The sequence below is a fragment of the Oncorhynchus mykiss genome, chromosome 25, assembly GCF_057628025.1.
Source record: "Oncorhynchus mykiss isolate SJ-2025 chromosome 25, ASM5762802v1, whole genome shotgun sequence".
Taxonomy (NCBI): Eukaryota; Metazoa; Chordata; class Actinopteri; order Salmoniformes; family Salmonidae; genus Oncorhynchus; species Oncorhynchus mykiss.
Genome location: NC_143046.1, coordinates 21,912,061 through 21,937,103, shown reverse-complemented (window position 1 = coordinate 21,937,103; position 25,043 = coordinate 21,912,061). Strand labels below are relative to the sequence as shown.

At 43.3% G+C, this 25,043-nt stretch overlaps 1 protein-coding gene across 4 annotated transcripts in view; it reads right to left on the bottom strand.

Annotated features, from left to right (window-relative positions):
- The window catches only part of LOC110504767 (X-linked interleukin-1 receptor accessory protein-like 2), a 457,839-nt gene that overhangs the window by 7,680 nt on the left and 425,116 nt on the right, over nucleotides 1–25,043 (bottom strand). For all 4 annotated transcript variants that reach the window (XM_090219380.1, XM_021583579.3, XM_090219381.1 and 1 more), the window contains 2 exons: nucleotides 15,555–15,695; nucleotides 14,888–15,064 (listed from right to left, as the gene is read on the bottom strand). In XM_090219380.1, the coding sequence (XP_090075506.1) occupies nucleotides 14,888–15,064; nucleotides 15,555–15,695 (318 nt within the window). The remainder of the gene's footprint in view (nucleotides 1–14,887; nucleotides 15,065–15,554; nucleotides 15,696–25,043) is intronic.

Sequence of the window (25,043 nt, the reverse complement as noted above, 5' to 3'; positions counted from 1 at the left end):
AGTCTGCAGCCCCCGGCCTCACCCTACTAGAATCTGAAGTCAAATATCTACTGTTTGCTGATGATCTGGTGCTTCAGTCACCAACCAAGGATGGCCTACAGCAGCATCTAGATCTTCTGCAAAGATTCTGTCAGACCAAAAATGGTCCAGTTGCCAGGATCAAAAATACAAATTCCATCAAGACAGTTTCCCTAAGCACAGAAAAAACGATACATACCACGGCCTAAACATCAGCGCCACAAGTAACTTCCACAAAGCTGTGAACAATCTGAGAGACAAGGCAAGAAGGGCCTTCTATGCCATCAAAAAGAACATAAGATTTGACCTATCAATTAGCCAGCAGCATACCACTCTGCATCCCACTGCTGGCTTGCTTCAGAAGCCAAGCAGGATTGGTCCTGGTCAATCCCTGGATGGGAGACCAGATTCTGCTGGTAGTGGTGTGGAGGGCCAGTAGGAGGCACCCTTTCCTCTGGTCTAAAAAAATATCCCAATGACCCAGGGTAGTGATTGGAGACTTGTGTAGGTTGCTGTCTTTCAGATGGGCTGTTAAATGGGTGTTCTGACTCACTGTGGTCACTAAAGATCCCATGGCACTTATTGTAAGAGTAGGGGTGTTAACCCTGGTGTCCTGGCTAAATTCCCAATCTGACCATCATGGCCACCTAATCATCCCAAATGTACAATTGGCTAATTCCTACCCCCACCCCTGTAACTATTCCCCAGGTTGTTGCTGAGAATGTGTTCTCAGTCAACTTACCTGTTAAATAATTTTTGAGGGATCTGGCTAAAAATACTTAAATCAGTTCTAGAACCCATTGCCCTTTACGGTTGTGAGGTTTGGGGTCCACTCACCAATCAAGAATTCACAAAATGGGACTAACACTGCATGCAGAATTCTGATAAAATATCCTCTGTGTACAATATAAAACACCAAATAATGTACTAAGAGCAGAATTAGGCTGATACCCGCTAATTGTCAAAATCTAGAAAAGAGACGTTAAATTCTACATCCACTTAAAATGAAGTGATTTCCAAACCGCAGGCAGCCTAGTGGTTAGAGTGTTGGGTCAGTAACTGAAAGGTTGCTAAATTGAATCCCCGAGCTGACAAGGTAAAAATATGTTGTTCTGAATGCTATTTGGCCATAAACTATGTAAAGACTCAGTGAGCATAGCCTTGCTATTGAGAAAGGCAGGCCATGTGCACACTGCCCAGAAAATGATGTGGAAACTGAGCTGCCCTTCCCAACCTCCTGCCAAATGTATGACCACATTAGAGACACTTATTTCTCTCAGATTACATAAACCAACAAAGAACTAGAAAACAAATCCAATTTTGATAAACTCCCACATCTACTTGGTGAACTACCACAGTGTGCCATCACAGCAGCAAGATTTGTGACATGTTGCCACAAGAAAAGGGCAACCAGTGAAGAACAAACACCATTGTAAATACAACCCATACTTATTTATTTTCCCTTTTGTACTTTAACAATTTGCACATCGCTACAACACTGTATATAGACATAATATGACATTTGAAATGTCTTTATTCTTTTGGAACTTGTATGAGTGTAATATGTACTGTTCACATTGATTGAACTTTTTTTCATCCATTTCACTTGCTTTGGCAATGTAAACGTGTTTCCCATGAGAATAAAGCTCCTTGAATTTATTTGAGAGAGAGAGAGAAAGAGGTGTAAAGAGGCAAACGGAATCCGCAGTGTCACATCACTGTCCACAGTGTCCTGCCTTCCTCTGCAGGGGTCCTGTCTTTTACACCTGCATGTGTCACATCACACATCAGCCCTCCTCCACCTCCCACCCCAACACTACACATACTGCTCCACCACCACACCCCCAACCCACACAGCCTTTCAGCTCCCTTCCCTGACACCAAGCACCACCACAGGCACCAGTGTCACCACACAAATCGTGCCCCACCTTCACCTCCTACTGCACATGCTCAGAGTAGACCTTTACTGTATTAATTAGCCTCGTAGTTAAATCAGTTGACTGAAAGTCAATATAAGGCCTAATCACATTAGATAGCATTATAACAGAGATCTCAAGAAGTAAAAACATAAAGTAGACTAAAACAGCATTTCTTGGTGCTGATCTTGAACTTCCTTTACACAGCATAGTGTCCACACTGTGCTTAATACAGTAGGTATTTAAGAATAAACCCCCTGAACATAGAAGGCTATAAAAGAAAACTACCACACTTCCCCTTTGGCAGCACACAATGTAGTCTAAAGAGGGCGTTAAGTCTGATCCATTCTAACGAAATATTACTCAGAACCAATTTGCATTTGAATGATCATTCCTTATGCCCCTGCAGCTTAATCAATGTGGCTTAAAATATGAAAAGATTAAACATATAGGATTGTGTTGTATTACTCACTTATAAATAAATACAAATATTACAAATATTAAGAGACAGCGGCTTCAGCTGAAAAATGTGTTATGTGGGGGACCTCAGCGGAGTGGGGGACCTCAGCGGTGTGGGGGACCTCAGCGGAGTGGGGGACCTCAGCGGAGTGGGGGACCTCAGCGGAGTGGGGGACCTCAGTGGAGTGGGGGATATCAGCGGAGTGGGGGAACTCAGCGGTGAGGGGGACCTCATTGGTGTGGGGGACCTCATTGGTGTGGGGGACCTCAGCGGTGTGGGGAACCTCAGCGGTGTGGGGGACCTCAGCGGAGTGGGGGACCTCAGCGGTGAGGGGGACCTCATTGGTGTGGGGGACCTCAGCGGTGTGGGGGACCTCAGTGGTGTGGGGGACCTCAGCGGTGTGGGGGACCTCAGCGGTGTGGGGGACCTCAGCGGTGTGGGGGACCTCAGCAGTGTGGGGGACCTCAGTGGTGTGGGGAACCTCAGCGGTGTGGGGGACCACAACTGTGTGGAGGACCACAATTGTGTGGGGGACCTCAGCAGTGTGGGGGACCACAACTTTGAGGAGGACCACAACTGTGTGGGGGACCACAACTGTGTGGGGGAAAGCTATCAGCCACCAGGGCTATAGGAGTTTGAGACGGTCTACCATGATATTCCAGGCTTATGACGAAAGATAGCGTGTCACAGCTTTTCAATATGGAGGTATTAGCAGCAGAATGAAAACAGTCCTCTGCCTGAGCACAGTGAGCAGCCTACTCACAAATTAGATCCTTTCTCCTTACTTGGAACTTGAACAATGTAGTGGAGAAATAATGAGGCCAATGATAAGCAGCTAAATCAATTTAAATTAAATGAAATGTTATTGGATGCGCACACATACAGTATTTTGCATATGCAAAATATTTTGCAAAAAAAATCCAGAAAATACATTGTAGGATTTTTAATGAATTTATTTGCAAATGATGGTGGAAAATAAGTATTTGGTCAATAACAAATGTTTTTCTCAATACTTTGTTATATACCCTTTGTTGGGAATGACAGAGGTCAAAAGTCTTCACAAGGTTTTCACACACTGTTGCTGGTATTTTGGCCCATTCCTCCATGCAGATCTCCTCTAGAGCAGTGATGTTTTGGGGCTGTTGCTGGGCAACACGGACTTTCAACTCCCTCCAAAGATTTATTATGGGGTTGAGATCTGGAGACTGGCTAGGCCACTCCAGGACCTTGAAATGCTTCTTACGAAGCCACTCCTTCATTGCCCGGGCGGTGTGTTTGGGATCATTGTCATGCTGAAAGACCCAGCCACGTTTCATCTTCAATGCCCTTGCTGATGGAAGGAGGTTTTCACTCAAAATCTCACGATACATGGCCCCATTCATTATTTCCTTTACACGGATCAGTCGTCCTAGTCCCTTTGCAGAAAAACAGCCCCAAAGCATGATGTTTCCACCCCCATGCTTCACAGAAGGTATGGTGTTCTTTGGATGCAACTCAGCATTCTTTGTCCTCCAAACACAACGAGTTGAGTTTTTACCAAAAGGTTCTATTTTGGTTTCATCTGACCATATGACATTCTCCCAATCTTCTTCTGGATCATCCAAATGCTCTCTAGCAAACTTCAGACATGCCTGGACATGTACTGGCTTAAGCAGGGGGACACGTCTGGCACTGCAGGATTTGAGTCCCTGGCGGCGTAGTGTGTTACTGATGGTAGGCTTTGTTACTTTGGTCCCAGCTCTCTGCAGGTCATTCACTAGGTCCCCCCGTGTGGTTCTGGGATTTTTGCGCACCGGTCTTGTGATCATTTTGACCCCACGGGGTGATATCTTGCGTGGAGCCCCAGATCGAGGGAGATTATCAGTGGTCTTGTATGTCTTCCATTTCCTAATAATTGCTCCCACATTTGATTTCTTCAAACCAAGCTGCTTACCTATTGCTGATGCAGTCTTCCCAGCCTGGTGCAGGTCTACAATTTTGTTTCTGGTGTCCTTTGACAGCTCTTTGGTCTTGGCCATAGTGGAGTTTGGAGTGTGACTGTTTAAGGTTGTGGACAGGTGTCTTTTATACTGATAACAAGTTCAAACAGGTGCCATTAATACAGGTAACGAGTAGAGGACAGAGGAGCCTCTTAAAGAAGTTACAGGTCTGTGAGAGCCAGAAATCTTGCTTGTTTGTAGGTGACCAAATATTTATTTTCCACCATAATTTGCAAATAAATTCATTAAAAATCCTACAATGTGATTTTCTTGATTTTTTTTCTCATTTTGTCTGTCATAGTTGACGTTGTGTACAGTTGAAGTCGTACGTTTACATACACTTAGGTTGTAGTCATTAAAACTAATTTTTCAACCACTCCACAAATGTCTTGTTAACAAACTATAGTTTTGGCAAGTCGGTTAGGACATTTACTTTGTGCATGACGTAAGTAATTTTTCCAACAATTGTTTACAGACAGATTATGTCACTTATAATTCACAGTATCACAATTCCAGTGGGTCAGAGGTTTACATACACTAAGTTGACTGTGCCTTTAAACTGCTTGGAAAAATTCCAGAAAATTATGTCATGACTTTAGAAGCTTCTAATTGGCTAATTGTCATTATTTGAGTCAATTGGAGGTGTACCTGTGGATGTATTTCAAGGCCTACCTTCAAACTCAGTGCCTCTTTGCTTGACATCATATGAAAATCAAAAGAAATCAGCCAAGACCTCAGAAAAAAATTGTAGACCTCCACAAGTCTGGTTCTTCATTGGGAGCAATTTTCAAACGCCTGAAGGTACCACGTTCATCTGTGCAAACAATAGTACGCAAGTATAATCACCATGGGACCATGCAGCCGTCATACCGCTCAGGAAGGAGATGCATTCTGTCTCCTAGAAATTAATGTACTTTGGTGTGAAAAGTGAAAATCAATCCCAGAACAACAGCAAAGAACCTTGTGAAGATGCTCGAGGAAACAGATACAAAAGTATCTATATCCACAGTAAAACAAGTCCTATATTGGCATAACTGCTATCTCCTTGCTTGCTAATTCGGCCTGCTAACTGCTAGCTTGTTTAGCCCCAGTCCGCTAACTGCTACCTTGTTTAGCCCCGGCCTACTAACTGTTAGCTTGTTAGCACAGGCCTGCTAAGCCGTCTGAATCGCCGCATCCCAAACACTCACTGGACCCATACTTACTTTCAATCTCTTTTCGATTTTTTATTTGTTTATACCTTCCGGTAACCTGCCTCACCCAATGTGATACGGAATCACTATTATTTTTAATTTTTAGAACACACTCAAGAACCTCCAGAAGCTAACCAGCTAACTAGCTACAAGCTATTTAGTCATTGTTAGCCACTGCTAGCGGCTTTTACCTTACCTGGATAATACTCACCAGTCCAGCTTCCCTGCCCCATCCACCGCTGCCCCCTGGACACTGATCACTTGGCTACATAGCTGATGCATGCTGGACTATCCATTAATCATGGTACTCCATTCTGCTTGTTTATGTTTTATCTGTCGGCCCCAACTGCACTCAGGCTCTGTGTGTAGTTAATCCGACCCTCCCTGCCTAGTCAACGCCATTTTACCTGCTGTTCTTGTGCTAGCTGATTAGCTGTTGTTGTCTCACCTACTGTTTTAGCTACTGTTTTAGCTAGCTCTCCCAATTCAACACCTGTGATTACTGTATGCCTCGCTGTATGTCTCTCTCAAATGTCAATATGCCTTGTATACTGTTGTTCAGGTTAGTTATCATTGTCTTAGTTTACAATGGAGCCCCTAGTTCCACTCTTCATACCCCTGATACCTCCTTTGTCCCACCTCCCACACATGCGGTGACCTCACCCATTACAACCAGCATGTCCAGAGATACAACCTCTCTCATCATCACCCAGTGCCTGGGCTTACCTCCGCTGTACCCGCACCCCACCATACCACTGTCGGCGCATTATGCCCTGAATATATTCTACCATGCCCAGAAATCTGCTCCTTTTATTCTCTGTCCTCAACGCTCTAGGCGACCAGTTTTGATAGCCTTTAGCCGCACCCTCATTCTACTCCTCCTCTGTTCCGCGGGTGATGTGGAGGTAAACCCAGGCCCTGCATGTCCCCAGGCACCCTCATTTGTTGACTTCTGTGATCGAAAAAGCCTTGGTTTCATGCATGTCAACATCAGAAGCCTCCTCCCTAAGTTTGTTTTACTCACAGCTTTAGCACACTCTGCTAACCCTGATGTCCTCGCCGTGTCTGAATCCTGGCTCAGGAAGGCCACCAAAAATTCTGAGATTTCCATACCCAACTATAACATTTTCCGTCAAGATAGAACTGCCAAAGGGGGAGGAGTTGCAGTTTACTGCAGAGATAGCCTGCAAAGTAATGTCATACTTTCCAGGTCCATACCCAAACAGTTCGAACTACTAATTTTGAAAATTACTCTCTCCAGAAATAAGTCTCTCACTGTTGCCACCAGCTACCGACCCCCCTCAGCTCCCAGCTGTGCCCTGGACACCATTTGTGAATTGATCGCCCCCCATCTAGCTTCAGAGTTTGTTCTGTTAGATGACCTAAACTGGAATATGCTTACCACCTCGGCAGTCCTACAATCTAAGCTAGATGCCCTCAATCTCACACAAATCATCAAGGAACCCACCAGGTACAACCTTAAATCTATAAACAAGGGCACCCTCATAGACGTCATCCTGACCAACTGGCCCTCCAAATACACCTCCGCTGTCTTCAACCAGGATCTCAGCGATCACTGCCTCATTGCCTGTATCCGCTACGGAGCCGCAGTCAAACGACCACCCCTCATCACTGTCAAACGCTCCCTAAAACACTTCTGTGAGCAGGCCTTTCTAATCGACCTGGCCCGGGTATCCTGGAAGGACATTGACCTCATCCCGTCAGTTGAGGATGCCTGGGCATTCTTTAAAAGTAACTTCCTCACCATTTTAGATAAGCATGCTCCGTTCAAAAAATGCAGAACTAAGAACAAATACAGCCCTTGGTTCACTCCAGACCTGACTGCCCTCGACCAGCACAAAAATATCCTGTGGCGGATTGCAATAGCATCGAATAGTCCCTGCGATATGCAACTGTTCAGGGAAGTCAGGAACCAATACACGCAGTCAGTCAGGAAAGCTAAGGCCAGCTTCTTCAGGCAGAAGTTTGCATCCTGTAGCTCCAACTCCAAAAAGTTCTGGGACACTGTGAAGTCCATGGAGAACAAGAGCACCTCCTCCCAGCTGCCCACTGCACTGAGGCTAGGTAACACGATCACCACCGATAAATCCATGATTATCGAAAACTTCAACAAGCATTTCTCAACAGCTGGCCATGCCTTCCGCCTGGCTACTCCAACCTCAGCCAACAGCTCCGCCCCCCCCCCTCCGCAGCTACTCGCCCAAGCCTCTCCAGGTTCTCCTTTACCCAAATCCAGATAGCAGATGTTCTGAAAGAGCTGCAAAACCTGGACCCGTACAAATCAGCTGGGCTTGACAATCTGGACCCTCTATTTCTGAAACTATACGCCGCCATTGTCGCAACCCCTATTACCAGCCTGTTCAACCTCTCTTTCATATCGTCTGAGATCCCCAAGAATTGGAAAGCTGCCGCAGTCATCCCCCTCTTCAAAGGGGGAGACACCCTGGACCCAAACTGTCCATCCTGCCCTGCCTATCTAAGGTCTTTGAAAGCCAAGTCAACAAACAGGTCACTGACCATCTCGAATCCCACCGTACCTTCTCCGCTGTGTAATCTGGTTTCCGAGCCGGTCACGGGTGCACCTCAGCCACGCTCAAGGTACTAAACGATATCATAACCACCATCGATAAAAGACAGTACTGTGCAGCCGTCTTCATCGACCTTGCCAAGGCTTTCGACTCTGTCAATCACCATATTCTTATCGGCAGACTCAGTAGCCTCGGTTTTTCGGATGACTGCCTTGCCTGGTTCACCAATTACTTTGCAGTTCAGTGTGTCAAATCGGAGGGCATGCTGTCCGGACCTCTGGCAGTCTCTATGGGGGTGCCACAGGGTTCAATCCTCGGGCCGACTATTTTCTCTGTATGTATCAATGATGTTGCTCTTGCTGCGGGCGATTCCCTGATCCACCTCTACGCAGACGACACCATTCTATATACTTCCGGCCCGTCCTTGGACACTGTGCTATCTAACCTCCAAACGAGCTTCAATGCCATACAACACTCCTTCCGTGGCCTCCAACTGCTCTTAAACGCTAGTAAAACCAAATGCATGCTTTTCAACCGTTCACTGCCTGCACCCGCACGCCTGACCAGCATCACCACCCTGGATGGTTCCGACCTTGAATATGTGGACATCTATAAGTACCTAGGTGTCTGGCTAGACTGTAAACTCTCCTTCCAGACTCATATCAAAAATCTCCAATCGAAAATCAAATCAAGAATCGGCTTTCTATTCCGCAACAAAGCCTCCTTCACTCACGCCGCCAAACTTACCCTAGTAAAACTGACTATCCTACCGATCCTCGACTTCGGCGATGTCATCTACAAAATTGCTTCCAACACTCTACTCAGCAAACTGGATGCAGTTTATCACAGTGCCATCCGTTTTGTCACTAAAGCACCTTATACCACCCACCACTGCGACTTGTATGCTCTAGTCGGCTGGCCCTCGCTACATATTCGTCGCCAGACCCACTGGCTCCAGGTCATCTACAAGTCCATGCTAGGTAAAGCTTCGCCTTATCTCAGTTCACTGGTCACGATGGCAACACCCATCCGTAGCACGCGCTCCAGCAGGTGTATCTCACTGATCATCCCTAAAGCCAACACCTCATTTGGCCGCCTTTCGTTCCAGTTATTCGGCTGCCTGTGACTGGAACGAATTGCACTGGAACGAATAGGCTGGGGCTAAACAAGCTAGCAGCTAGTAGACCGGGGCAAGCTAGCAGTTAGCAGGCTGGGTTAGCAAGCAAGCAGTTAGCATGGGCTAGCAATTACAGACCGGGCAGGTAAGCTAGCAGTTAGCAGGCCGGTGCAAGCTAGCAGTTAGTAGGCCGGGTTAGCAAGCAGTTAGCAAGGGCTAGCAATTAGCAGACCGGGCAGACAAGCTAGCAGTTAGCCGACCGGGTTAGCAACAAGCAGATAGCAGGGGCTAGAAAGTTAGCCTTTGGGGGACGTCGCGATGGGGGTAAGTCTGTTTTTGCCTCTTCGTGCAGTGACGTCGATAGACCAGTCGTGGAATTAGTAGGGTTCCAAGTAGCTCTAGGTAGCTAGCAGGCCTGGCTGGTTAGCATAATGGGCCTTCAGCGGGTGTCGCGCCTGAGGGGCCTGTTGGGAGTCCTCGGGCAGATTATGTTGGTATTCCAGTCGTAGGGGATCTGCGGGGTTCCCGTACCGGCTGTAGAAGGGGTCCGGATATTGTAGCCCAGGAGTATACTTCAGTGGTAGCCCAGGAGTATACTTCGGTGGTAGCACAGGAGCCCTGGCCGGGCTAGCTTCAAGCTAATTTGTGCTTGCTCTGGGATGGAAACGCTAGCCATGAGTAGTCATCCGGGATTGCGGTTAGCTAGTTGCGAAGATCCAGATGAAAATGTTCAGTTTGCGGTAGGAATACGGGGATAAAAATAACAGGTCCGTTATGCTCTGGTTAGAGTCACGTTGTTCGAACTGACGAGAGCTTTCCGAGCTGAAGGTTAGCTGATGACCGCTGGCAATGGTTTGCTGACTGATAGCTGGTAGTTAGCTGGCTAGCTTCATATGAGGGATTCTAGATCCGAAGTAAATATAAATACTTTAGAAAAAAAAGCAGATCCACGCCACATTGGGTGAGGCGGGTTGCAGAAGAGTATTTAGATATTGAGGTTGAGCAAAATATTTGAAAGGATATGCGAAGAAAAGGATGTAAAACGATATATACAAGGGACACGACAGGACAAAGACGTCTGACTGCTACGGCATCTTGGATTGAAGCTGGAGACTTACATTTCCCTCACTAACTTTAATCATCAGCTATCTGAGCAGCTAACCGATCGCTGCAGCTGTACATTGTCCATCTGTAAATAGCCCACCCAATCTACCTATCTCATCCCCATATTGTTTTTATTTACTTTGCTGATCTTTTGCACACCAGTATCACTACGGACATACAGTACCATCATCTGCTTATCTATCACTCCAGTGTTAATCTGCTAAATTGTAATTACTTTGCTACTATGGCCTATTCATTGCCATACCTCCTCATGCCATTTGCACACACTGTATGTAGACTTTCTTTTTTTTCTATTGTGTTATTGACTGTACGATTGTTTATTCCATGTGTAACTCTGTGTTGTTGTTTCTGTCGCACTGCTTTGCTTTATCTTGGCCAGGTCGCAGTTGTAAATGAGAACTTGTTCTCAACTGGCTTACCTGGTTAAATAAAGGTGAAATAAAATAATACATTCTTAAAATAAAGTGGTGATCCTAACTAACCCAAGACAGCTAATTTTTACTAGGATTAAATGTCAGGAATTGTGAAAAACTGAATTTAAATGTATTTGGTAAAGATGTATGTACACTTCCGACTTCAACTGTAAATATTGGGGGTACATACTGTATTTACAGTGCCTTCATAAAGTATTTACACCCTTGGACTAATTCCACATTTTGTTGTGTTAAAGCCTGAATTTAAAATGGATTGAATTGAGATTTTGTGTCAGTGGCCTACACAAAACACTCATAATGTCAGAGTGGAATTTAGTTTTTAGAATTTATTTTAACAAATGAAATACAAATGAAAAGCTGAAACGTCTTGTGTCAACAAGTATTCAACCCCTTCGTTATAGCAAGCCTAAATATGTTCAGGAGTAAAGATTTGCTTAACACATAAAAGTCACATAATAAGTTGCATGGACTTACTGTGTGCAATAGTGTTTAACATGATTTTTGAATGACTACCTCATCTCTGTACCTCACATATACAATTATCTTTAAGGTTCTTCAGTTAAGCAGTGAATTTTAAATTACAGATGTATCCACAAAGACCGGGGAGGTTTTCCAATGGCTCACAAAGAAGGGTACCTATTGGTAGATGGGTATAAAAGCAGACATTGAATATCCCTTTAAGCATGGTGAAGTTATTCATTACACTTTGGATGGTGTATCAATACACCCAGTCAATACAATGATTGAGGCGTCCTTCCAAGCGCAGTTATCGGGGAACAAAGAAACCGCCCAGGGATTTCACCATGAGGCCAATGGTGACTTTAAAACAGTTCCAGAGTTTAATGGCTGTGATAGGAGAAAACTGAGGATGGATCATTGTTACTCCACAATACTAACCTAAATGACAGTGTGAAAAGAGGGAAGTCTGTACAGAATACAATTATTCCAAAACATGCATCCTGTTTGCAATAAGGCATAAGGCACCAAAAAATGTGGCAAAAAAATGTACTTTATGTCCTGAATAAAAAGCGTTACGTTTATATAAAAATCCAACACAACACATCACTGAGTACCACTTTTCACAGCGTGGTGGTGGCTGTGTAACAGTGTAACTTTAGACCGTCCCCTCGCCCATACCCGGGCGCGAACCAGGGACCCTCTGCACAAATCAACTAAAGTCACCCTCGAAGCATCATTACCCATCACTCCACAAAAGCCACAGCCCTTGCAGAGCAAGGGGAACCACTACTTCAAGGTCTCAGGAGCAAGTGACGTCACCGATTGAAACGCTATTTAGCTCGCACCACCGCTAACTAGCTAGCCGTTTCACATCCGTTACACTCACCCCCCTTTTGACCTCCTCCTTTCCCGCAGAAACCAGTGATCTGGGTCAACAGCATCAATGTAACAGTATAACTTTAGACAGTCCCCTCGCCCATACCCGGGCGCAAACCAGGGACCCTCTGCACACATCAACAACAGTCACCCACGAAGCATCGTTACCCATCGCTCCACAAAAGCCACGGCCCTTGCAGAGCAAGGGGAACCACTACTTCAATGTCTCAGAGCAAGTGATGTCACCGATTGAAATGCTATTTAGCGCGCACCACCGCTAACTAGCTAGCCGTTTCACATCCATTACAGCTGCATCATGTTATGGGTATGCTTGGACTAGGGAGTTTTTTTAGGATTAAAAGAAAAAGAATAGAGCTAAGCACAGGTAAAATCCTAGAGGAAAACCTGGTTCAGTCTGCTTGTCTCCCGAATTCACATTTTAGCAGGGCAATAATCTAAAACACAAGGCCAAATATACACTGGAGTTGCTTGCCAAGACGACATTGAATGTTCCTGAGTGGCGTAGTTACAGATTTGAATCAGCTTGAAAATCTATGGCAAGACTTGAAAATGGTTGTCTAGTAACGATCAACAAGCAACTTGACAGAGCTTGAAGAATTATTGTACATTCCAGGTGTTCAAAGCTCTTAGAGACTTTTAAATGTTTTAATTTAACCTTATTTGTCCAGGTTAGACTCATTGAGATAACATACATTTTTCAAGAGAGACCTGCTCCAACCAAGACAGCAGCAGGGGGGAACAATGTTTGAGACAAATATCAGACATACTGTAACAACTTAGACACAGCATGAAACAAATGTGGGACGTAGATGCACATACATTTCAATTACAGAAACACACAAGCGTCATAGATCAAAAATAAATTATATGTACTACCGCATCAAGTGCTAATGACAATCACATTCCCCGGTAACATGTGAGTCAACCAAAGTTTTAAACTCTAAGTAAACAAGATCCTGGAGTTTCAAGCTGGTCTGGAGAGAATTCCAGGACCACAGAGCTGCAGCTGAAACAATTTTTGCCATGATCTGTTCTGATTTTAGGAACCGTTAAAAGTAAGTAGGAGTGAGACCGTAACTGGAAGTTATTTTCTGACCTTATCAAATATGAACAGAGAGAAAGTGGCAGTTTTTCCAAAATGGCCTTATAGATCACAGTATACCAATGTTTACGCATATATAGAAAGAAAGACTCACAGCTGTTATCACCGCCAAAGGTCATTCTACAAAGTATTTGGAATAAATCAAGGGGTATGAATACTTTCTGAAGGCACTGTATGTACAGTATCAGGGGTGTCCAGACTCCAGACAGGAGGTGAATATAGGATTTTGGGAATATATTAATGTTGTTGCCTTTTTTGACTGCAATACAGAGGCTCTATGCTAATAGAGTTCAAATATGGTCAAAAATATTAATATTGTTACAATGTTTACATACATTATATTAATTGACATACAGATGTTTAATTAGTAATGACATAGGCACACATATTATGTTAACCTTGCCTTGGCGATGTCGGTGGATTTGATTTGATATGCTCTTCCTTTCATCTCTTGCCAGTTCCTAACAAAATTAATGATGGAAGAGCGACAACACATTGCAATTTCACGGTCAATTTGCAGTGCATAAATAATACAATTTGTATGAGCGGGACTGAGCTGGAGAGCTTTTTTATTTTTTTATTACGCATTTTTTTCATTTGCTGATGATTATGTAAATCAATTAATACAATTAAGTACCAGTGAACCTGTTACTCCCTCTCTCTCCCCACCCCCTCTCTCTCTCTCGCTCTCTCCCTATCTCCCCCCCACCCCACTCTCTCTCTCGCCTCAATATTTTCTCTTTCTGAACAAATTAGGTGTTTAAACACATTGTCATTTGGTTATGTTGTCCTGATCTGTAAATGTGTTGGTATTAATGATGGCAGACTGCCTCTCAGTGAACTGAACACTTCTATATAATTCATTACCTATGCAGCAATTTCCCAACTATCAATACACCCTACTGAGCCCCATGGTGTGCCTGTGAGTAAATAGATGTTGAAAGCAGTGCATTTCTGGAAGCATGGCTTGCACCAGCCTAAGCAGTTCGGGATTTATTTTGGATGCACCGCATGTTAAATTATGCAAGGAATGGACATTAGTTTCAAAGTTATTTGGGGGGCAAGGAGGGAGCATATTGTATATATTTTTTGTATAGGGCAAAATGACATCCATGGAGGGATATGTTTGTTGGGCCAATCTGTATGTGTCTGTTGGGGCCTGGTGAGTGTGTGTGTGTGTGTGTGTGTGAGAGAGAAAGAGAGTGTTAGCTCACGTGCGTGCACCTTTGACTGTGTGTAAAGAGGAAAATCAAGGTGAATTGACACATATCAAGCTTATGTAAAACTCTGGTAAAACACAACTGCAGTTGCTGAATTTAATTTCCTCTCTGCCTTTCCCACACATGTAACTATTTGACACCACTCTCAAGTAAGATGCCAACACCAATAAACAATAGAGTAGCTGCCTGGAAGGCTTGTGGAGATCCAGCATTGACAGATATGCAGGCCCACAAAAACACACCACAACACACACCACCTCATATAGATTGGCTTTTCTTTCTCTGAATATGAGGCAATGGCAGAAGGAAGACAGCCAGAAGAGATTCCTCTTGACAGTCAACTGAATTCTGGGCATCAGGGAGAAGCTCTACCATGAGGGACCGTGATGGAGGATGGATGAAGCGGGGGATCACTCACTGCTGTGACTGGTGGGGATGAGGTCCCGGTCGGGGATGAAGAGCTTGTATCCGTAGTGTTTCTCCAGAACATCTGGGAGGATCTCCAGAGCAAACTGCTCCTCTTCACTGGAGCCCCTGTCCATGGAATCCAGCTCAACTCTTGTGTAGGACAGATAGGCATCATGCTCCTTGTTGTCTGTGGGTGAAGAGACCAAAGACAGAGAGACTGTTTTTTGTTATCAAATGACAATTCAAGATGAATGTGAGTATGAAATGAAATAGTTGTTTAACAACAAAAGTATCTCTCTATTGTGACTGTAAGCAAGGGGCTCTATCCTAGAAGGTGACCAACCGTGTCATAAAATCGTGACACTTAAATCCTAAAACAAAGCAGTGTGGATACAGACAACTATGGGATAAGTGGTCAGAATGGGAATTTATTCTGAATTCAGCCTGTGTCACTAAAATAAGGGTCAGAGCATCGGCTGTAGTTCTTGTGAATTTCAAGCACATCATTTTCACTTGGGTGAATCCTTAATACGGTGAGAAAATGGCTTCTGTCACAGTCTCCGGGCCGCTGACATTTTTCCTACTCTGAGACTTACACTGGCTCTCAGGGGAGGGGTATAGGCCCAGAGCGGCCATGTAGGACACGCCCAGCCCAGCCCCAGGTGACAAACACTCACCGTCCTCTGTCTCGTCACTCCCAAAGTGCCTCCGGTAGCAGAGCATGATCTCCACGTTGTAGCACTTGTAGATGGCCGTGAAGACTCCCAGTAGCAGCAGGATGGCTCCCAGTCCACCAGCCAGCTCTAACCTGTACATGTCTGGTACAGGAGATTGATACATACAGAGAGATATATGAAGGACTGAGGAGAAACAGCTAAACAGCCACAACAATAACATTACCCACCACAATTCCTCTGTATCTTTCTACTAAAGAGTGTTTTCTTTGCACTGTCAACAGAAGCTTTCGTTCAGAGTTCTTGGGGCCCTTTAGGGTTTAGTAATTTCCCAGTGCTCTGTGGGGAACTATAATTTACATAAACATGGCATAAAGAGGGAGATATGGGAATGTGTTTTCACTGTATGCTTTCACACACATTATTGAACGTCTGTTTGTGTGTGTGTGTGTGTGTGTGTGTGTGTGTGTGTTTGTGTGTGTGTGTGTGTGTGTGTGTGTGTATGAAAGGGGCTGCAAAACTAGCAATAATCCTTTATGTTGGCCCCGCTGCCATTCAACAAATATGAGCCATCAATCTTAGCTGCAGCCACTCCAGATGATAGCAGCATAATTTCTCATCCTGCATCCGTCATACATTACACTATCTGTCGGCCACTCGTCACTGACACACATCACTGTGTTACTTGGTCGGTTGGTGTGAGAACGCACTCATCTGTGAAATCATCATAAAACCTTTAGGAAGAGAATGATTATGGTTGGCATGCCATTTCCTTGATCATTTTGTTGATCAAAATAGGTAATGTTACCATATGTACTGTATATGAAATCCATTGACCCCACACGGATACTGAGCTAAACCACAATCTGAGCCTATATTCATAAAGTCTCTCAGAGTAAGAGTGCTGATCTAGGATCAGGTCCCCCCGGTCCTTGTAATCTTATTCATTATGATCTAAAAGGCTAAACTTCTCCTAGATCAGCACTCGTAGTCTGAGATTCTTTACGAAGGCCTTGCATTCATCACTCTGAAACCACCATTCAGCTGCAGTTGTACCATTCAAGAGGATTCCATTGCCATTAACTAATGTACTACGAAACAAAGATAAATTATATAAAGAATGATAGTAAAAAGCTTTGGAGCACCTTAAATTAAATTTGGGGTTAAAAGGAAAACTTGGGTCATTCCTCACAAAACCCACTGATATTGGCAACTACTTTGATCCATTTTTCATCGGCAAGATCAGCACATTCTGAACCTACACATCCATGCATAACTGACCAAATTATGAAAGACAAGCATTGTAATTTTTAAATTCCGTTAAGTGAGTGTTGAAGAGTTGAAATAATTATTGTTGTCTATTAACAATGACAAGCCAACGGGGCCTGACAACTTGAATGAAACATTTCTGAGGATGATTAGCGGACGATATTGCCACTCCTATTTGCCATCTCTTCGGCAGGCAGGTAGCCTAGTGGTTAGAGCGTTGGACTAGTAACCAAAAGGTTGCAAGATCAAATCCCTGAGCTGTTAATGAGCTGTTAAAGAGCTGTTAAAGAGCTGTTAATGAGCTGTTAATGTGACGACTGTTGCTCATCAAATGATTAAAGGTTTCTAATTGCGTGATTAAATTAATCAAGCAATTATTAACTCATTAACCTGGGGCACCATGGGAAAATTAGTTTTATTGAGTTTCTATTTCCCAAATTAACTCAAAGAATATCGATTTTACAACAGTCGCTAATTAATCAGTTTCCTCTACAATCTCATTCTGAACATCGCATAATCCGGGAATCTGCACGGACCCGGGTCCCACCAATGAGTTCGTACCACACCAATCTTAGTTGAGTATTTATTTACTAGAAAGCTTAAATGATGATAAAAGATACACATCCCCCAAAATGGGGATTTAAAAGAGAGAGAAAAAGAGAAAGTACACAAGAGAAATATACATTTGGGTGCATTTGTCAGCTATGCTTATTTTAACCCTAGCCATGCCCCGAACTGCCGCTCTTATGGGTCAGAATATAATGATGTAATTACGTGTGGGACGTCTCAGATGGAAAGCTCCGCGTGGGTCGTTTAGGCTTCTTAATGACGCATTTCTCCGGCACAACTCTTTGATCGTCCTCACGATGTCAGTGTCCTTTTGGTCTGATTCCTCGCCCTTGCTCTGGGAGGGGTCTTCTGAGGACAGACAGCTCTGTAGCTCAGAGCTCACAGCGTAGGAATGAAACAGTGCAGATACCACGATTCGATGGAGAGTGGAGGTTAGGTGGTCCGGCTTGAATTCACCCGTTTAGACACAGCTACTCATCGGTAGCACGGGTAGAAAAATATTTCTTTCTCTTCAACCTTGGGTTGAGTTTTGGGTTCGTTGACTTTTTAGACCTTGGCTGCACCTTGGGTCACTTAGTCTGATCTGTTCATTCTTAGCTCTCATGTCTTATACCCTCGGGTCAGAAGTGGGCGTATCTGCCTTTAGGGCAATTCTCTGGACGTACCAAGTTAACCTGTAGTGATGCCCAGCCCGTGAACGGGACCGTTATCATCATCTGACACTAATTAGCATAATGCAACGGACATAAATCTTCCTAGAAAATGTTCCTATTCATGAAAATCACAAGTGAAATATATTGGAACACAGCTTAGCCTTTTGTTAATCACCCTGTCATCTCAGATTTTCAAAATATGCTTTGCAGCCAACGCTAGACAAGCATTTGTGTAAGTTTATCATAGCCTAGCATAGCATTATGCCTTGCTAGCAGCAGGCAAACTTGTCACGGAAATCAGAAAAGCAATCAAATTAAATAGTTTATCTTTGATGAACTTCGGATGATCTTGATGAACTTCACTCACGAGACTCCCAGGTAGACAGCCAAAGTACATTTTTTCCCAAAAGATTATTTTTGTAGACGAAATAGCTCCGTTTGTTCTTCACGTTTGGCTGAGAAATCGCCCGGAAATTGCGGTCACCACAATGCCGAAAAATATTCCAAATTAGCTCCATAATATCGACAGAAACATGGCAAACGTTGTTTAGAATCCATCCTCAAGGTGTTTTTCTAATATCTTTTCAATAATATATCCGTCGGGACAATTCCTTTTTCTCTAGGACCGATTGGAGTAATGGCTACCTCTGCACTTTACGCGAGAATCTCTCTCGGAGCCACCATGTGACCACTTACGCAATGTGCCCCCATACGACTATTCCTCAACAGAAATGAGTAAAACTATGTCACAATGCTGTAGACACCTTGGGGAATACGTAGAAAGCGTAAGCTCGTTGATGGTACATTCATATACATATAGGGAGTCATTGGAACGCAGCGCTTTCAAAACCTGGGGCACTTCCGGATTGGATTTTTCTCAGGCTTTCGCCTGCAACATCAGTTCTGTTATACTCACAGACAATATCTTTACAGTTTTGGAAACGTTAGAGTGTTTTCTATCCAAAGCTGTCAATTATATGCATATTCTAGAATATTTTCCTGACAAAATATCCCGTTTAAAACGGGAATGTTTTTTTTCCAAAAATGAAAATACTGCCCCCTAACACCAAGAGGTTTTAAGAGGCAAGGTTTAGATTTTACTCAAATCTAATTTTAGACAACTAACTTCACATTTCTTCTTTACCAAAACATTCTCTTTGATTTGGACATTTTCCACACAACGTACCATGTACCAAGCATATCCTAGGAAATCAAATCAAATCTTATTTGTCACATACACATGGTTAGCAGATGTTAATGTGAGTGTAGCAAAATGCTTGTGCTTCTAGTTCCGACAATGCAGTAATAACCAACAAGTAATCTAGCTAACAATTCCAAAACTACTACCTTATAGACACAAGTGTAAGGGGATAAAGAATATGTACATAAAGATATATGAATGAGTGATGGTACAGAGCGGCATAGGCAAGATACAGTAGATGGTATTGAGTGCAGTATATACATATGAGATGAGTATGTAAACAAAGTGGCATAGTTAAAGTGGCTAGTAATACATGTATTACATAAAGATGCAGTAGATGATATAGAGTACAGTATATACATATACATATGAGATGAATAATGTAGGGTATGTAAACATTATATTAGGTAGCATTGTTTAAAGTGGCTAGTGATATATTTTACATAAATGGTGGCTCGGGTGGTTGTTGTCCTTGATGATCTTTATGGCCTTCCTGTGACATCGGGTGGTGTAGGTGTCCTGGAGGGCAGGTAGTTTGCCCCCGGTGATGCGTTGTGCAGACCTCACTACCCTCTGGAGAGCCTTACGGTTGTGGGCGGAGCAGTTGCCGTACCAGGAGGTGATACATCTGTAGAAGTTTGTGAGTGCTTTTGGTGACAAGCCGAATTTCTTCAGCCTCCTGAGGTTGAAGAGGCGCTGTGGCGCTTTCTTCACGATGCTGTCTGTGTGGGTGGACCAATTCAGTTTGGCTGTGATGTGTACGTCGAGGAACTTAAAACTTACTACCCTCTCCACTACTGTTCCATCGATGTGGATAGGGGGGTGTTCCCTCTGCTGTTTCCTGAAGTCCACAATCATCTCCTTAGTTTTGTTGACGTTGAGTGTGAGGTTATTTTCCTGACACCACACTCCGAGGGCCCTCACCTCCTCCCTGTAGGCCGTCTCGTCGTTGTTGGTAATCAAGCCTACAGTTACAATGTTTTTGTAATAATTTCATCTAATAACCTAATAACAAAACAAAAATTATATACATTTTCATATTCCATCTATCGTCATGACCACCATTGTGGCTGACGGAAACCATTGTTCCAAAGTCCCTTTATTGCATGTTTAATGTTCTGAGGCTGGTTCTCCATAGTGAGAGGACAAAGGAATGTTGTCTGTGGCCTAAGATTTACCAGGGGCGTGAGGGGTCATAAAACCCCCACATCTCTCATAAAACCCCTAGATCTCTCCTCCTCTGTTGGGGGTGAGAAATAATCCGTAGGGTTGTGGTCTCCTGTAACCTGACCTGATCAGGACAGTCATGACAGCTGACAAGGTAAAAATCTGTTGTTCTGCCCCTGAACAAGGCAGTTAACCCACTGTTCCTAGCCCATCATTGAAAATAAGAATTTGATCTTAACTGACTTGCCGAGTTAAATAAAGGTTAAATAAAATACTGTAAGCCTACAGGAAAGTATGTACCCTCTGGCCCGGTGGGAAGAAAAAGTCATTATGCTACCCAATAATAGCGAAGCACCCTTTACTGGCTCAAACAGCTGACAAATCAGCCTGTTACCAACCCTTAGTAAACTTTTTGATATTTTTCTTTGTTGACCAGACACAATGCTATTTCACAGTAAACAAATGAACAACAGATTTTCAGCACGCTTATAGGGAAGGGCAAACATAGCACATACAAAAATGATTGATGATTGTCTGAGAGAAATTGATAATAAAATATTATGGGAGCTGTCTTGTTAGACTTCCCTGCAGCTTTTGAAATTATTGATAATAATCTGCTGCTGGAAAAACCTGTGTCATGGCTTTACATTCCCTGCTATATTGTGGATTCAGAGTTACCTGTCTTTCAGAATACAGAGCGTGTTCTTTAATGGAAGCCTCTCCAACATAATCCAGATGGAGCATTCCCCAAGGCAGCTGTCTAGGCCCCTTACTTTTTTCAATCTTAAAGCCTGTGTGTCTATGCATGTTGATGATTCAACATTATACACGCCAGCAAGTGAAATCACTGCAACACTTAACAACGAGCTGCAGTCATTTTAGAATGGGTGGCAAGAAATAAGTTAGTCCTAAATATTTAAAAAACAAAAAGCATTGTATGTGGGACAAATCATTCACTAAACCCTATACCTCAACTAAATCTTGTAATGAATAATGTGGAAATTGAGCAAGTTGAGGAGCCTAAACTGCTTGGAGTAACCCACGATTGTAAACTGTCATGGTCAAAACATATTGATGCAAAAGTAGCTAAGATGGGGAGAAATCTGTCCATAATCAAGCACTGCTCTGCATTCTTAACAAATCTATCAATAAGGCAGGCCCTAAAGGCCCTAGTTTTGTCGCATATGGACTACTGTCCAGTCTTGTAGTCAAGTGCCACAAAGAGGGATTTGGGAACATTACATTTGACCCAGAACAGGGCAGCATGGCTGAGACTTAAATGTACACAAAGAGCTCACATGAATAATATGCATATCAATCTCTCCTAGCTCAAGAGAGACTTCATCACAACATGTATTTGTGAAAAGTATTGATATGCCAAATGTACCAAGTCTGTTTGAACTACAAGCACACAGCTCAGACACCCATGCATAACCCACAAGAGGTTTATTCATAGTCCTCAAGTCGAGAACAGACTATGGGAGGCGCACAGTACTACATTTAACCAGGCAAGTCAGTTATTATTATTTTCAATGACAGCCTAGGAACAGTGTTTTAACTGCCTTGAGCAGTTAACATCGATTCCAACATCTATTCCAACGTATGCAAGCAGAAAGAAAACTGATAAAAATACACCTTATGGAACAGCGGGGACTGTGAAGAGACACACACACAGGCACAGACACACGTATACACACACAGAGTAACATATGCACTATACACACATGAACACATGGATTTTGTGTTGTAGATATGTGGTATTAGAGTAGTGGCCTGAGGGCATACACTTAATGTGTTGTGAAATCTGTTGTGAAATGTGTTGTAATGTTTCAAAAAATGATATATATAACTGCTTTAATGTTTTATAGAGAAACCTCAACTGAACTAAACTAATGTCCAAACAAATAGTACAGTGATCCATTCCTCCTTCCCACTACTATAAAAGCATTACTTAATATCCAGGGCACTCATTTGCTGAACGATATTCTCAAAACTGGAGCGCGAAGGATTGCTCATGTTTTATGGAGAATGAATTATTTATGGGCCAAATTTTTGGATGCCCCCCCCCAACACCACCCTGTCTGATCTGTGCTTCCCAACATGCTATTCGTTAACATCTTTCCCTCAATTTGAAGGGCTATCTAAATGCTACAGTTCACTGTATGCCTCTAAGCCTAAAGTTAATAGGTTCAAATTATGCTGCTTCCTCATTAATGGATATATTTGCTTGAGGGGCCGAAATAGGTTGTTTTCGTTGCGAAACGAGACATTTAAGCTACAACTTGAGATAATGACTCAGCTCTTTGGGAGGTTAGGAGGGTATTTGGGATGAATCTTTCATGCGATATTGTAACGTCAAATGGGTACCGTCTTTGATTCCATTAGAATGCTTTTGCCCTTTGTGACCTACTACAATACTGTGTTGGTGCAAACAGATGTGGGATCTTAATTTGAGACGGTTTGCTACAGCAGGAAAATTATTATTATGTGGATTATAATTAATGGACATTTTTGTATGGGTTGTAAGGGAAAATCATGTCTGAAATATCAAAGTGGAAATGACAAACTTCAGAAGCCTTTTTAAACCTCAAATGCACTACAAGTTTTACATTTCTTGCATTGTTCAGGAAGGTTCTGCTGCAACAGGGTAATCAAATTAAGATCCTACACCTGTGCAAAAAAAGAACACATGAAAAAAAAAACATGTACATTTATCACATGTTTTTCCATCGTCATTTTTTTACCCCCGCACATTTTTATTTTCACCACCTCCAGCTACATCTGGCCTACCATTCAGGGACCCACCAGGACCGACACTGTTTAGCTTTTGGCAAATTCCAAGCGGGCTATCATGGCTTTTACTGAGGTGTGGCTTTCGTCTGGCCACTCTACCATAAAGGCCTGATTGCTGGAGTGCTGCAGAGATGGTTATCCTTCTGGAAGGTTCTTCCATCTACACAGAGGAACTCTGGAGCCCTGTCAGAGTGGCCATCAGGTTCTTGGTCCCCTCCCTGACCAAGGCCCTTCACCCCTGATTGCTCAGTTTGGCCAGATCTAGGAAGACTCTTGGTGGTTCCAAGCTTCGTCCATTTAAGAATGATGGAGGCCACTGTGTTCTTTAAAAAAACATATATAATATGTTTATTATTTTCCAATAAAAAATAAATAAAAGAAGACAGCGATACAAACATTGACATTCATTGTACTGTTAAATGAGATGGTCAATTTAGAGGACAAAACAAAACTTAACTCACACATAAACAAAATAAAACTAAATCCTATTAGGTGGTACAGTCGTGGCCAAAGGTTTTGAGAATGACACAAATATTAACTTCCACAGAGTTTGCTGCTTCAGTGTCTTTAGATATTTTTGTCAGATGTTACTAAGGAATACTGAAGTATAATTACAAGCATTTCATAAGTGTCAAAGGCTTTTATTGACAATTACATGAAGTTGATGCAAAGAGTCAATATTTGCAGTGTCGACCCTTCTTTTTCAAGACGTCTGCAAACCGCCCTGGCATGCTGTCAATTAACTTCTGGGCCATATCCCGACTGATGGCAGCCCATTATTGCATAATCAATGCTTGGAGTTTGTCAGAATTTGTGGGTTTTTGTTTGTCCACCCGCCTCTTGAGGATTGACCACAAGTTCTCAATGGGATTAAGGTCTGGGGAGTTTCCTGGCCATGGAGCCAAAATATCGATGTTTTGTTCCCCGAGCCACTTAGTTAGCACTTTTGCCTTATGGCAAGGTGCTCCATCATGCTGGAAAAGGCATTGTTCGTCACCAAACTGTTCCTGGATGGTTTGTGAGTGAACCCACTCCCTTCGCTGAGAAGCAACCCAACACATGAATGGTCTCAGGATGCTTTACTGTTGGCATGACACAGGACTGATGGTAGCACTCACCTTGTCTTCTCCGTACTAGCTTTTTTCCGGATGCCTCAAACAATCGGAAAGGGGATTCATCAGAGAAAATTACTTTACCCCAGTCCTCAGCAGTCCAATTCCTGTACCTTTTGCAGAATATCAGTCTGTCCTTGATGTTTTTCCTGGAGAGAACTGGCTTCTTTGCTGCCCTTCTTGACACCAGTCCATCCTTCAAAAGTCTTTGCCTCATTGTGCGTGCAGATGCACTCACAACTGCCTGCTACCATTCTTTGAGCAAGCTCTGTACTGGTTGTGCTCCGATCCCGCAGCTGAATCAACTTTAGGAGACGGTCCTGAAGCTTGCTGGACTTTCTTGGGAGCCCTGAAACCTTCTTCACAACAACTTAACCGCTCTCCTTGAAGTTCTTGATGATGTGATAAATGGTTGATTTAGGTGCAATCTTACTGGCAGCAATATCCTTGCCTGTGAAGCACTTTTTGTGCAAAGCAATGATGACGGCACGTGTTTCCTTGCAGGTAACGATGGTTGACAGAGAAAGAACAATGATTCCAAGCACCACCCTCCTTTTGAAGCTTCCAGTATGCTATTCAATCTCAATCAGCATGACAGAGTGATCTTCAGCCTTGTCCTCGTCAACACACCTGTGTTAACGAGAGAATCACTGACATGATATCAGCTGGTCCTTTTGTGGCAGGGCTGAAATGCGGTGGAAATGTTTTTTTGGGGGTTCAGTTCATT